This window comes from Neopelma chrysocephalum, unplaced genomic scaffold, assembly GCF_003984885.1.
Source record: "Neopelma chrysocephalum unplaced genomic scaffold, ASM398488v2 Primary Assembly neopelma1_25, whole genome shotgun sequence".
Classification (NCBI taxonomy): domain Eukaryota; kingdom Metazoa; phylum Chordata; class Aves; order Passeriformes; family Pipridae; genus Neopelma; species Neopelma chrysocephalum.
The window spans coordinates 33,327,232-33,342,547 of record NW_020897694.1 but is presented as its reverse complement, the minus strand read 5'-3'; the positions used below and the strand labels follow the sequence as shown (position 1 = coordinate 33,342,547).

At 37.5% G+C, this 15,316-nt stretch overlaps 1 protein-coding gene across 2 annotated transcripts in view; it reads right to left on the bottom strand.

Moving 5' to 3' along the window:
* Window positions 1-15,316, bottom strand: part of OCA2 (OCA2 melanosomal transmembrane protein) — a 171,123-nt gene that overhangs the window by 46,267 nt on the left and 109,540 nt on the right. For both annotated transcript variants that reach the window (XM_027674837.1, XM_027674838.1), the window contains one exon: window positions 5,414-5,507. In XM_027674837.1, the coding sequence (XP_027530638.1) occupies window positions 5,414-5,507 (94 nt within the window). The remainder of the gene's footprint in view (window positions 1-5,413; window positions 5,508-15,316) is intronic.

Below are 15,316 nucleotides of genomic sequence, written 5' to 3'. Positions count from 1 at the left end.
GCTCAGAGTTTCAATGTCATAAGGGAGCTAAGGAAAACAGCAACTGGATTTTTATAGAATGTTACAGATTCTGACAGTTAGAGAAAACAGCAAGAGGACAGTTTGGGCTCTCAAGTATAAACAGAGTGAAAAGATTCCTCACACTTATATCCCATGATGCTGTTTTTCAGATTATAACAAAACTCAAAAACTTTCAGCTAGCATATGAATGAGTTTTTCATTAAGAATAAGCATGTAGTACTGCCATTTAATGGACAGCAATCAGAGTTAAATAATTTTCATAATTGCAAACATCACAGAAACAATGCAAAGTATACTCAGAAAGTAAACTAGACATTAGTGGAAGACATCCAAAACACATGCCTCTAGATGTGTACAATTTAGAGACATAATGCTGCTAAAGACTGCCCTGCCGTCTTTAAGGAAAAACTTTGAGAGATTTCCTAAATTTCCTTATTTAATTTGCCTGCCTTTCAAAGTCAAGAGCAACAATGTCCCTTTCCTTTTGAAAGATTGCTTTAATTCCTTATAACACCACCCTTTGATTTGGACTGAGTTTTATATCCATAAAAAAAATACTTACCTAAATCAGGACTATCTCACCCATAAGACAGGAAACTAAACTCTAAGATTTCTTGTCATTAAAAGACTCCTTTAGAAACAACAGCAACTTTCAATATCCATGTCCTGGTTAAAATCAAGATCAGGTAGGTAGATTGTCTCCACCAAATGATTTTCCTATACTTTCAATTACACATTTTATACAACAGTTAAATTCAAAAGCAAAGCTGAATAGTGCTCCTCTTAAATAATGGCTATATTTTTATACCATTTTTTACAGACTTCTTTAATCTTTCAAGTTGAAAATGTTATACAAACTTCATCTATTGTAACCATAAAAGAACTTCAAAGTAGCTACATTTTTCCATAATATTAATTATACATATTTAATACATTTTATGTTTTATTGAAGGATATCACTTTTTCCTCATATTGCAAAGAAAGAGAGTTGGTTTATGAATATAAACAATATTTCTGGCTTTATACCGTTAGTGTGTCTGAAGCTTTAAAACTAGTTTAGGATTTTACTGAGCAGAATCAGCAGGGAATAATGAATCAGTGATATTCGACTGTGCAAGGCCCCATCTGCACCAGGGACCTAAGGAGGGGTGCTGAGAGGCAGAATAGCTACAGCACTGGACCACTGAGAGAAATCCCGCTGTTTAGCTACACTGTGGGATAGCTGTAACAGCTGTAATTAGCACATGTCCTGTGGATAATGAATTTTATTCACACCTGTGTTTTGACCCTGTAAGGATAGAAGAGAAGTTCCAGCAATCCTCTCTTCCTACCTCCTGTCTTGATGTAGAGCCTACAGCTGAGTCATGTGGCCAGAACATGCATCCTAGAGAGTGCCTATTTCCGCAGAATTGTGAAAATGATGACTTTCAGGTGTTGTCCTTCAAGAAAATACACAGAGAAGGAAAATAGTGCAAAAACTTTACCCTGTAGAAAATACTCCCTCTGGACCATAGAATGGGGTTTGCAGCAGTTTTTGCACTTTTCTATGCTAGCACCTGAGATCTCAGAAGGTAGGCGCTTCCAAATTTAATTTGACTTTTTTTTCAAAAGCATACTGTTTATAAATCATGGGGGGGGGGGGGGGAAAAAGAAAAAAAAACCAATTAAAATCCAGCTCTTTAAATGTCAAATGTAGAAAAATCCTTCAAATAATATTTTAGCTATAACCCCTTCAGCTCAGTACATAATCAAGTTCTACACAATTAAACAATCTTAACAGGTGAATTTCTGACTGTACACTTATTCAATTTAAGTTGAATCCTTATTTCATGCTATTTTAAAACTCATGAGTCAATAGAAAAAGTGCAATTAAAGTTCCTCTTGTTCTGAAATTGCTGTAGCTAGCAACCTTCATTTGCTCTCCAGAACTTCAGGGCACCGTTCCCTAGACGCTATTGGAAGGTCTACATAACATTCAGTCTCCAAAGTGTCATAATTCTATCATGTACTAAAATAGGAAGCATTAATGAATGAAGCTTTATCCAGTGTTCTCTCGTGCAAAAGAAATACAGATACAGATTCATCAGAACAGCACAGAAGTTCCTTCCTTGTTTGTTTCCTTTAGTACCTTTTAGATTTCCTGTTTTCTTTCTCTTCATTGTCAAAATGTAATTGAAATACTGGCATATCTCACATAAAAAACCACATGAGCAACACAATTTTTCTAGATACTTAGTTAGCCTGCCCACTAATACCCAGACAGATGTGAATTAATAGGGTTATTCAGCATTCAGAAGATTTGACCAATCAAAGGGCCTAAAAGTCTGAATTCGTTTGACCTGTCTTTGGGAACCCCTCTCAGTCACATGAGGGGCTCCAATGTGCTCAACAGAGAGCATCTGGCAATTTCAGTGGATGAATAAATATCTTGAACATTCCAGTGTCCCCATCATCAAACAGGGAGGCTGGGGTAAACAAAAATCTAAATTTCTAGAACCAGATCCCCTGGAAAATTATCATGTTTATTTCTTAACCTTGTAAGATTGACCTGATCTGAACAAGAAAACTTCTGCCAAAGACAAGAGGAGAACTCCAAGGAATATCCAAAGAGTTCAAAACTGTGACTCTCACCGGGAACTGCTCATGGTTATCACTGTGCTCGGCTTCCTTGATTAAGAGTCAGAATTTTTCATCCCTTCTCACCTTCAGAGACACATTTTACAGAACAAGGAGCACCTACACGATATTCCATTAGTCCTTGTGTCTGAGCCCAATGCCATGAAAGACAGAAATTTAATAGCAGCAGCTCTCTTTTGGAAGACAATGACAACAATGTGGCAGTTATACCATCAAAGGTCTTTTCATCTTATTTGAAACTGACTCCATCCTTCCAGGACAACAGCTAAAGCAATGAAGGAAAATTACTGTCTTTTCTCATCCTATTATCTTCCAAACCTGTAGTTGCCTGTGCACTTTGTGACAATAGGAGAAAAGTAATTGCAACCACTGGAAATTTTTTAGGAGAAAATGCTGCATGGCATTTTCCAAGACAGACACTAATGCTGACACTCCTTTTACAGACACATAAGCAGTGTTTACCCTCAACTCCAGAAATGGTATCAAATTACCAGAAAATAAGTACTGCATTATGTAGGAAACAGCTAACCCTAAAATATGTAGTTATAATGTGTTATTACATCAGACTCTTCTACAAAATGTCTTGTTTATCCAAGTTCCTTTGGTTGCATAAACAGTGATAAGATCCAATTTTTGCCCTAAGCACCAGGCAGCAATGATATCATTTTCATCTACTCCTTCCACAATGGGATTAGTCTTCCTTGAGGATTCTTTCACACTACTTCAGGGCTGATAAGAATTCTCTTTTGGAAATAGTTTTCAAAAGCTATCAACACTTCCTTTTTAGAAAAAATAAAAGCCCCTTTTCCCCTGCTTTTCAGGGCTACATCTTCTAAATCTAAAGCTTTTCCACACTTTTTATTCTCCAACAATAAGCTCCTGTCCATTAGCTTTTTGTTTTGACAATGGAAAATCAGAAGCATATTAAATTTCAGTCTAACACAGCAAATGCTCAGCTTTATCCTAGTAGATCACAGTCTGGAGAGTTAAAGCTTTTGCTGATAATGATATAACTTTTTATGCAAATATTTTTATGGAGCATATGTAGGCACCTCCTATGGATCTCTAATATCTTTAATTCAAATAATTCTCATGGTAATGTTTACATTTTTACTTTTGTCTCATACTGCATACACACAGAAGTCTCTTAAAATCCAGGCACCCCTTCAACAAATCAAATTAAGGGAATCTGGGTTAACATGATAACAGATATTGGAGGAAAATCAGCTGAGACTTGTTAAGGCTCCAAGGCTGGTGAAGTGTCTCCCACTGAGAATATGTCAGCGTAATCTGGCTAACTTTATGCTGTTTATGCTTTTTTTTTATCTGACAATTTAATGAAATGAGAGTATGTTCAGTGATCAACAAATTCACAGAAACATAGTGTCATTTAGGTCGCAAAAGACCTCTAAGAATTTTGAATCCAATCAAAACGCAAAGAAAGACAATATTTTTATGGCAAACATCTATATAAAGATATGCTGATTATTCAAATCACTGGTTTTAAAGAGGAACAGATTAAAGTCGCAATATAACGATGAGTATTGATAAGCACAAAGAGATATTCCTCAAATGAATAACTGTGGTTTGGTATAAATTGTCCTGGAATTGTAACATGCTCTTAAAATTCAATCTGTAAATTATATCGCTATAATCTTTGTTAGGTATTAAGGTCACTTGTACTAGCAATCACTTAGCTAAATAAACAAACCAGAACTTGTATTATACCCAAAACTGGTTTCAGTTTTAATCCCTGTAAAGTCAAGGAAACTATTTGAAGAGGTATGGAGGGGAAGAAGGCATGGATCCAGGGTGAAACAACCTTTTTTTCCATTTTAACTTTATATAAACTAACTACCTAAATATTTAGAGATCAAAACACAGCCCAACACAATGCAATTAGCATTAAAATTCTAAGTAATGAAAAAAATAATACTAACTTTATTTCTCATTAAAAACTTACATACTTTAATTGTACTTAGTGGACCTGCTATTTGGAAATGTTGAGTTGTAACACCTTCATAAGCCATTAGTAGAATGTAAAAAAAACCCTGCAAATATTAATTTAAAAACTACTGGATGGCTGTTCTCTCTTACTGTTATAACGATTAGAGAGGAAATCCTGGGCCTACAACACATAAATGCCATATTTTTAATTAAAAAACCCCAACGTGATGAAACCAACTAATGCACTGACAGTACACAAAATCCCAGTTTACACCAAGATGGGCACTAGAAGAATGGTTGTTAATTTCATTATTAGAAGTGCATTTCCCAAAGACTTCAAAAGGACTTTCCTTTGAATGAGGAGTGAAAAAGGTCAGAAAATGGATACTTAAATCATTTCTGTAAGCCAGCCAGAAAACCTCTCAGTAACTTCAGCAGACTTTGAAGCAAGCATTCAGATCTCAGCTATTATATAGTTTCTGCATCTTTTCAATGAGCAATGATGGCTGTAAATGTATCTTTGTCTTTTCTCTTCACAAAAGATCAGAACCCTATAAGCACCATCTGGACTGCTTTTTTGTGCGTCTGTAGATTATGCAGATATAGACTTCAAAAACAGACTGCAAAAATCCTATTGTAGCAGCAGTAACTGGGATCCTTATCAAGGAGTGCTTTGAAGTCAAAAGGAGCTGGATCAGGCCCTCCATATGCTTTGCATAGTAAAATGACTGAACCTATTGTACCAGTTTATCCATGTCATAATTGCATAGCTATTACCTTATGTCAGCTTTCTCACATAAACTCTTACCTCCAAGGCACGCACCCATGGCCAATGAGAAGATTAATGGTTTCATAGGCAGGTTAACATCTGGATCTTTACTCAGGTTGAGAAGTACAGGAATCTGTGGTTTAAGAAGAAAAGAGGGAGAGAATCAGGAGATGTTATCCAACCATCAGCACAATATAAATAAAGTTCATTAAAGGAAACAGCTTAAACTACCAGTAATTCCAAAGACTAACTTGGGGGGGGAGGGGTTGTTGGGGCTTTTTTAGCAGTGTTTTTGTATTTGATGTTGTTTTTCTTTATTAGTATCTTTGCATCATATGCTTGATCTAGACTCACTTTTCCCCACTGATTGTGCTAGTCCCACAAGCTAAGGAGAAGGTATCAACATTAAGCCAAGCCTAGCACAAGTACTGCTACCAAAACTGAGGCTGTCTTAAGGTTTTGAGTGCCTTCCATTAGATCCTTCTAGTTCTACAGGAAGCTGACAGCAACTATAAATCAATTCCCTTTCATTTCTTGCTGGAGAGGGTGGTAAAAGATGCCCAAACCTTCAGTCAAAATGGCAGTAGATCATGTGTCACTAACCAAAAAAATTCTGAATCCTTGTTATAATCAAAATTATTTGATGTGTTTGGGAAAAAAGGAGAAAGGTCCATGTGGCAGGCTTCTAAATTCATAAGCATATATGAGTTATTTTACTTCGTATTCCAACATTATATTTACCAGAGAATGTAGATTTAGTTCACTGGAAAATATTTGCAAGTGGTTTAAAGCCAGCCAGCAATTAAGCACCATGCAGCTTCCATCTTGAATTCCCCCCCCGCCTTAGGTGGGGAGGAGAATCAAAAAAAAAAACATTAAACCTTGTGGATTGAGATGAAAAACAGCTTAATAATTGAAACAAAAGAAAATATAATTATAATTAATTATAATAATAGTAAATAATTATTATAATAACCATATTAACGATTGTAATTAAAAAGGGAGACACAGGGAGAGAAAGGAATAAGACCCAAGATAAATAAGTGGTGCACAATACAATTGCTCACTACCTGCTGACTGATACCCAGCCCGCCTCCTGGCAGCAATCAGTGACACCTCGTCAACCTCCACAGCTGTCATACTGAGCATGACATTTATGGTACGGAACACCCCTTTGGCCAGTTGGGGTCAATTGTCCTGCTCATCCCCCCTCACTCAACCCCCAGCTTCTTGTGCACCTGCTCCCTGTCAGAGCAGGGGAAACTGAATCGTCCTTGACTTGGAATAAGCACTACTTAGCAACAACCAAAACATCAGTGTGTTATCAACATTATTGTTATAGTAAATCCAAAGCACAACACTGAAGCAGCTATGACTAAGAAGAAAACTAATTCTATGCCAGCCAAAACCAGAAGAGTAAGTTTTATGAATTTCATTTAAATGCTTTAGCAAATAAAATAAAATAAACTCCCTGAAAAGTGAAATGAGGTTTGCAGAGAGACAAAATAGACTTCGTTAGGTAACTGGTATAGAGCCCAAAAATACAGCAGGCAGGCTTTCTAGTAGCACCAGATCTCAGCCAGTAACATCCTTCAAAGCTAAACAACTTTCACCGTAGTTGGGAAAAAGTGGTTTGAGTTCAAGGTAATTTTGTAACCACTTGATTTGAAAGAAAGGTGTAATCAGTACCTGTAGAGAGAAGGTTATTAGCAAGGGGAGAGATGACAATGTTATTCTCCTGTTTTTAACATGTACAGAAGTCCATGGAACCAAAAGGGAAAGAGAAAGAATAAGCAAATGTGGAACAGCAAGAGATCAAGTAGGAAGAGATTTATGGAAATAAACTGTGATATGCCTTGAAATGAATGCCTTCTCAGAGTCCAGGAGTTTCAGTAGTGAATAGAGTTATGACTTTTAACCCTCCAATTTGTCATTTTAATGTATTTCACAGGTCCCCATCAAGGGGTATGCTCTCAAAGATGGAACAGCTGCTTCCCGGAAAATGCTTTCACTTTGATAGCTGAATGATGCTCACCTTTATTGACTGTGCACATTCTTTTGGTATGGAGCAATATATAGGCTTCATAAAGAATTCCAACCCTTTACCCATTCCTCCCACCAGTGGTGTTAGTCATCCCTCTTAAATCCTCTAATTGATCAACCTTGATAAGTTAATGTCTAAACAAGTATTCTTGAATTTTACATTGCCTGAAGATGTCTGTTTCTATTTTAAGGCCTAAAGAAGGCTCAGCATGCCCAACATCTTGTCTGGGTTTTTTCCATGAAACAGTAATGAAAGATGACATTTCTCCCCACAAACTTTATTTCTCCTGAACCATCACTGCTCAAACATCATGAAAATTTAAGCTAGATGAAACAATCAGAAAGAAAGGAAGCTCAATTTTAACTTTAAATGAACACCATAAAAAAGAGAAAACTACAACATTTTAGACCGGAATTATATACAGCAATTACTACAAGGTCATTTCATAAAATATTTTTAGTTTTCTCACAAAAATCTTTGCTTTTATACTGTGGTATGCAGCCCCTTTTTGTAAAAAGAGACTGATGGTGAAGTTTGTACGTCTCAGTTCTGTTGTCTCCCTGACAGAGACATTTTCACACCTTGCTGTCACAGACTCTTTTCCAAGCCTCCGAAATACCAAGGAAAAAGTTGAATCAAGACCTTTATCCTATTCACTTATTCTTATGACAAAACCTTGTCATGAGAATGGCATTCCATCAGTCAAGAAGATGAAGAAGAACCTATAAAGACCTTCTGAAATACAAGCAAAAATTATGATTTGGTGGCCTTCTCCCAAATTGGAGAGGTGTCGATTTGATGAACAGACCACTTGGTGGATAAGGATTTGACTGGATTGTCACACTTAAAGAGTTGTGGTCAATGGCTCAATGTCCAAATGGAGCCCATTGACAAGTGTCATTCCTCAGGGGTCAATATTGGGACTGGTGCCATTTAACATCTTTGTCAGCAACACATACAAAGTCTTCAAGACCAGGTTAAACAGGTCTTTGAGCGACTTGGTCTAGTGGAAGGTGTCCCTGCCCATGGCTGGAGGGTTGGAACTAGATGGTCTTTAAGGTCCCTTCCAACTCAAAATATTCCACGCTTCTATGATATTGCCCATTTTGTCTATTTATGCAAAATGACAACGAAATAGCAATTCACACCTTTATTTTAGGGATTTATTGCTTCTCTACAACATGATACTTCTCAACACATTCTTTGCTAAGAACTGCATGTGGCAAAGATGTCTGCTGTGAAAACTGCAGAGAATATGCATTCATAGAAAACAAACCATTCATAGCTTTCCAAATTGTTTGTGATTGCTCTGTCTCTGCAGATAGCTACAGCCCAGTCTTACACTTTTATCAAGTGGTGAAATGAAAGACATCATAGAAAACTCTGGTAGGGCAGAAGGCAAGGAAGATTCAAAAATAAAGCTGGCACTAAGAACAGGAGATACATTAGAAACATTCAGCACTGCAAGTGAAAAGTGTCTGATACTTTAAAGGCAATAAATAGTGGGCCCAAAATTATTTACTTTCTAACAAAGACCTGTCAGAGACTAAGTCACCTTGCCAGCCAAATGGTTAACAGAAATTGTTTGTTACACTATATTGAAGAAATAGTATTTAAACTCAGCTAAAACGAGGATTTACTGCGCTTGTATTTTTACTTCTGGTAATAAAAGAAAAATATAAACAGATGGCTCCAGCATATATAGCTGATAAAACATACCAATTAAACTAAAGAGCATACTGGTAATAAAATCATGTCACCTAGAATTCTAAGGGCAGAAATTCATGGCTATTTAAATGACAATACTAGGAAAACCCAGGCCTTAAAAATTAATAAGTCTGCCTCTCAAGGAATGTCCCTGTGAATTTAGCCTGTTGAAAAAGGAGGAGAAATATCAGAGGTTTAATAGAATGACATATTGAGCATCAATACATCATTCACCACACTTATTCTGCAGACAAATAAAGCTGGATATGCAACATGAAAAAAAGAACCCTTATCATTCAAAAATTAAAACGTGTGAAACATAATAACTGAGCTCCTGATTTATGAATTTTTTATGTACAGAACATTTTCTGGGTGATTTTAGGAAACTCCCAGATGTATCTATATGTATTAGATTTGCAGCTGGCAACACAGATTAGATTTGCTGCTGGCAACATAGCCTTTTACATACAGTCAGAGTTCACAGAGTTTACCACAAAATATTTCTCAAACTCAAAATCTGGGACACTGAAACTGTAAAAGGACCATTTGTATCAGCTGAATATTCACAAGTCCATGGGGCCTGATGGGATTCATCCCAGAGTACTTAAGTTATGGTAGAACCCCTCTTGGTCTTCTACCAGAGGTCTTGGGAATCTGGGTAAGTCCCTGCTGACTCACAAGCTTGCCAGTGTTATTCCAGTCTACAGAAAGGGCATGAAAGGAAGAACTAGAGAACTACAGAACCTCAGCTCCCGGAAAAAATACAGAGATAATTATACTGGATACTATTGAAAGGCATTCAAAGAACAATGCAATCATCAGGCACAGTCAACGTGTTCATAAAGGGAAGTCTTGTTTAACTACTTTGATATCCTTCTATGATAAAGTCATCCACTTAGTGGATGAAGGGAAGATAAGAAATGCAGTTTTTCTGGATTCTAGTAAAGCTTTTGATACTGTCCCTCTTAGCATACTTCTGGACAAGCTGTCCGGGTGTGGGACAAGCAAGCTCATAGTGCACTGGGTGAAGAACAGGCTGAAGGGCAGAGTCCAAAGGCTTGCAGTGAACGGGGTTACATCTGGGTGGTGACAGGGCAACAGCGATGTTCCTCAGGCTTCAGTTCTAGGGCCAGTTCTGTTCAAAATATTTACCAGTCATCTGGATGCAGGGGTTGAATGCACCATTAGCAAGTCTGCTGGTGACATTGAACTGAGAGGTGCTGTTGACTCTCTTGAGGGACAGAAAGTTCTGCAGGGGGATCTAGATAGATTGGAATATTGGGCTACAATTAATGGGATCAAATTTAACAAGTCCAAATTCCAGATTCTGCACCTAGGACGGAGTAGTGCCAGACACAAGTATAAACTGAGAGAGGAGTAGCTGGAGAGCAGTCATGCAGAAAGGGATTTGTGGGTGCTGGTTAGCATGGTCAAGCTCACCATGACACAGGAAGAAGCCTTGGGAGCTAAGAGGGAAAACCCCATCCTGGGGTACACCAAACAGCACGACCAGCCATTCAAAGTAGGCAAATATCCTGATGTATTCAGCATTGGTACGGTCTCACCTGGAGTGCTTGTGTGCAGTTCTGGGCCCCACAATGCAAGAAGGATGTGAAAGTCCTTGAATGAGTCCAGAGGAGGGCAACAAAGCTGGTGACAGGGCTGGAAGGTATATGCTGAGAGGAGCAGCGGAGGACTTCAGGTTGTTCTAGTTTGGAGGAAAGGAGGCTGAGGGGTGACCCAACTGCCCTCTACAGCATTCTGAGGAGGGGAAGTGGAAAGGGAAGTGCTGAGCTCTTTTCCCCGGGATCCAGTGACAGGACACATAGGAATGGCTCACAGCTGCATCAGGGAAGGTTCAGACTGAATATTAGGAAACATTTCTTTACTGGTCAAACCTGGAACAGGCTTCCTAGAGAGGTGGTCACTGCCCCAAGCCTGTCAGTGTTTCTGAGTCATTTGGACAACGCCCTTAATAACAGGCTTTGACTCTTGGTCAGTCCTGAATTGGTCAGATGGTTAAGCTAGATGATTATTGTAGGTCCCTTCCAACTGAAATAGCCTGTTGTATAATTCTAAAAGGCTTTGCTGTAGTACATTTTTTACATGGTGACAAGAAATTATTGATTTCCCTATCATTTGAAGATAGCTATCACAATTGCCAGTCATGCTTATGCAAAGAAGTGCAATAAACACTCACTCATAAAAACATCTATTTAATTAGGGAGCTGGATCTTCACTTTTCAATCTTAAAGGGAAGGGAAAAGTCCTGGGATTACAGTTCATCAGGCAATTTTCAATCCCCTCATCTTATTTTGGAGCAGTTCACGATCTTTGCATGAAGGACGAATTATATGAAACAAGCAATTAGAAGATATTCTGAAGAATTTTGGCAAGACAGAAACAGTAAAAGTACTCAACCTATGATGAGCTAAGTGCCCTCAGAAACTCATTCCACTGTTTCATGTAAGCAATTATCTTTCTACAGCATCCTCTGTAGCAAAAAATACTTGCTGTGTTCTGACCTCATTGCAGAGAATTCTGTTTAGCAACTTCTGTACATGAATTCCATATGGTACTGTCATTTTTAGTGGTGGGGATACACCAGATTTACTCTTGTCTAGAGCAAAGATGAATTTGACAAACGATGGTGTTGCAGTGAAAAGGTATTTTCAGGGTAAGGTGTTTCAAATCATAAACTGATCTTATTTTTGTCATTTCAGAATTTTTTAGCAAGAGAGAAGCCTTCTCCATGATGTTGGTGCTGAAGACTGCTGAAAATCACCAGTATATTCACTCTGTTTAAACACATTAATATTTTGCACTTTAAAATATATCCATCTTAAAATAACCCAAAACATTTATGTTTTGTTCTTAAAACTGCAGATAACGTGTTGTATTCTAGGATAAGAAAGAATCCTAATTTGTCTACATAGATACGTAGAAACTCTTGAAAATGCCTAGAATTTCTTCTAGGAAACCATTTTCTTTATCTGTTTTCATTACTTTAATTCATAAAATAGTTTATTTCCTAGAATTCTTGGTAATGCTGGCTCAGATATACACCTATTCTAATTCCCTTTTTAAAATATTGATCTACATCCTGTTAAGGTAAATTAACTACCTGTTAAGCCACAAATTTTAATGCTATCAAATCTGAAACTTTAAATGAAGCAGTCAACTTTATCCAAATGCAGACAAAGTGAAATTTTTAGTGTCAAGGTCCATTAATTGGGCATTCCCATTTTTTTCATTTTTATTTTTTATCTCTATACAAAGTAAGTCATTATGAATCTGATTATCTTGTTAGTACAAACACAGAAACTCAGAGGAAATTTTGGACAACCATACATTACCTTGATTTTTTTCAAGGAAAATTTGGACAGCCCTACTTAAATCCTAATTATCTTTTTTTTTTTAAGGAAACACAATATCACACTTACAGAGCTATCTGCAGGTTTTTCTGGTTTTCTCCCCTTCAGCTATGCATCTAAGTCAAGACTCAGGCTCTAATGGAATTTCATATTTCTTCCATTTCTCAGGTAGTTCCTCAGTCAAAGCACTCTACGTATCAATTGTATGGGTTACTCCTACATAAGCAAGTAATGTGGTGTAACAGGAGCTGAGTCTCTTCACATGTATGGTGCCTTCAGCCCAGGGGGATCATTCACCTCACATAGAAGAGCCTTACTCCTGTCCATTCTTGCTCCATTTCTGAGTTACTACACTGATTTTGTGCAGTGCATCCCCTCTCCCTGTTCCAATTCTGGACAATATGTACTGCATAGTGTTGTAGGGGATGAATAGAAGACCTTATCCAACAACACAAAGGCAGTGTTGGGGTCATCCCATGAATGAACTGAGGGTGTTTTCTTTGAACCTTCCCACCTGTGAAGGAACAAAATAGTATAACTTTCCAGATGCCCTTGCCATCACAGTAGTTTCTTCCACGGTCAAGTGGACGCTCACAACCAGAAGAACTGGGATGGCAAGACTGCCTCATTCCTGGAATATGGTGAAAAAATCATGGTATGTTCACCTTTCTAATGCAGAAAAGACATCATTGGTGTCCTTGACTGTGACCTACCACCAGGCCTTTCATCATCTCTGCATGATACTTAAGGAATTCATGTACAAGTCAAACAAGATGTCACCCTGTGAGACTGATTTCCCTTAACTCCTACTAGTCATTGGCAAATCCACTATAGGCAGAGCTCTGTGATGCCATTCTCCAAACACTCTTTCTCCAGTCAGAGCATACAGCTGATATCTATTAAACCACCCAGATATTTTGTATCTCTGGATTCAAAAAAATTGAAGGAACTTGATGTGTTCCACATCCCTATGCAGTACCTGGTCCATCAAGCCTATGACTAATGAAAAACACAATAGAGACTGACCCCATTGTCATGACATTTGTTCACCACTGAAGGAGATTTATGGAGACCTGGAAAGATTCAGTACTTCTGATTTTCATTATTATATGTGCAGGCTCCTCTGTGAAGCTAGAACCTTTAGCCAGGAAAGGACAGAATCATTCATGGCTACATCACAGCAGGTGCACCATTACTCCTGTATCATTAGGGAATGTCAAACCAAACTCACATATAAAAGTCCCTGATTAGTGAAAAGTCATTCTACAAAAGGGGTATGTTCCATACATTTAATACCATCCATCAGAAGTTCATAACTTTGACACACATACTGACAAATAGCCTTTCAAAACCAAATACTGCTTATTTTAACAGTAGGAACACAGAGCCAAAGAAACTAAAAGAATTTTAAAATATAGTTTATACAATCTTACGTAAGAACTTGGGACTTAGGTACTTAGGAATTTTCTGTAAGTATTTTTAATGCAGAATGATAAAGACTGAAGTGCAAGCCTATTCACTGAACTAGACGAATCTAGGCCTCATCTTCAGTTTGCCATATAATACATTAATGCCTTAACTCTTCAGCTACTGACTGCTTTTACATAGGTGAGAATATGCCTGCATTTTTCTTCCTGTCTCTTATCTCTGCCTATTAAAAAAAAAAAAAAAAGAAAAAATCATAGCAGTCTCTTAGGTTCATGTCAGAACAGAATGAGAAAGATATAAATTTGAAATGTTTAAAATACTGGCAAAGACTCTTTCCTGTCTGTTGGCATTTCTCACCCTCAAAGATACAAAAGAAATGGTCTTCAGGCATCCCAAAGGATTCCTGCATTTCTGTCCCATTCCCCAAAACACACCTTAAAACCCTTTAAAAGAGAGTTCCTTTCAAAATGCATGAAAGACCCTTTGTTTGATGTGCATGTAGGTGCTGTTTGGTATTGCTCCAAGCCAATTTTCATAGACTAGCTGGATATGAGGGAAAACCTTCTACACTAAGATTTTTGCATTATTGCTTAATAGTCCTTAGGCATGTGCTGGGAGGTGACTCATCCTGAACCAGTCTTTCCCTTCATGCCTATTGCTTGCAGTCTGTTACTGTTAACTCAATATAATTTTACAGGAAACACCATGATAATCAAAGCAAAATACCATATCAATATATATTTATAGAGCAAATTTGCCCAATTTGTCATATGCTCTATAAGCAATGTCATAAACGTTGACACAGGTTAAGGGAGGACATGACCATTCAATAATGGAAGAAAAAGGTACAGGAAAAGTATACTTAGCTGAGAACAAGATGCAACAATGCAACATTCCTACAGAATGAATGGATTATCTCACTTTAAACAGAGAACTTGATTGAATAAACCTATCTGAGCATGCCCTAATTTGTTATACTTTGATAATTTTCTGATATTAAAGCTCAGCTTCTGACAAACATTTGCTATGCTCAACATAATTTGCTGGTTTTTAAACTAATTACATAAGTAGGGTAGCAATAAAAGCTTCAGGTGTTAAAAAAGCATTAGCATAACTACACAGCACATAGAGGGAAAAGATTGACAGCAGAAGATGGATAGTTTGCATCAAAAAGACAAGTTTACTTTTCAACAACTAATGTGGATATAAAAGGGAAAGTGCAAAAATGCAGCCAAAACAGTGCCTCAAGTCCCACAGCTAACTGCAGCTGCTGGCAGCAATGGCCAGCTGGATACCTTTAGGGTATGAGTAAGTTCCTAATAACAATTCAATCTCAAGAGGATAAAGTAAACTACAACACAGCACAGGTCAGAAAAAAAAAAAAAAGCA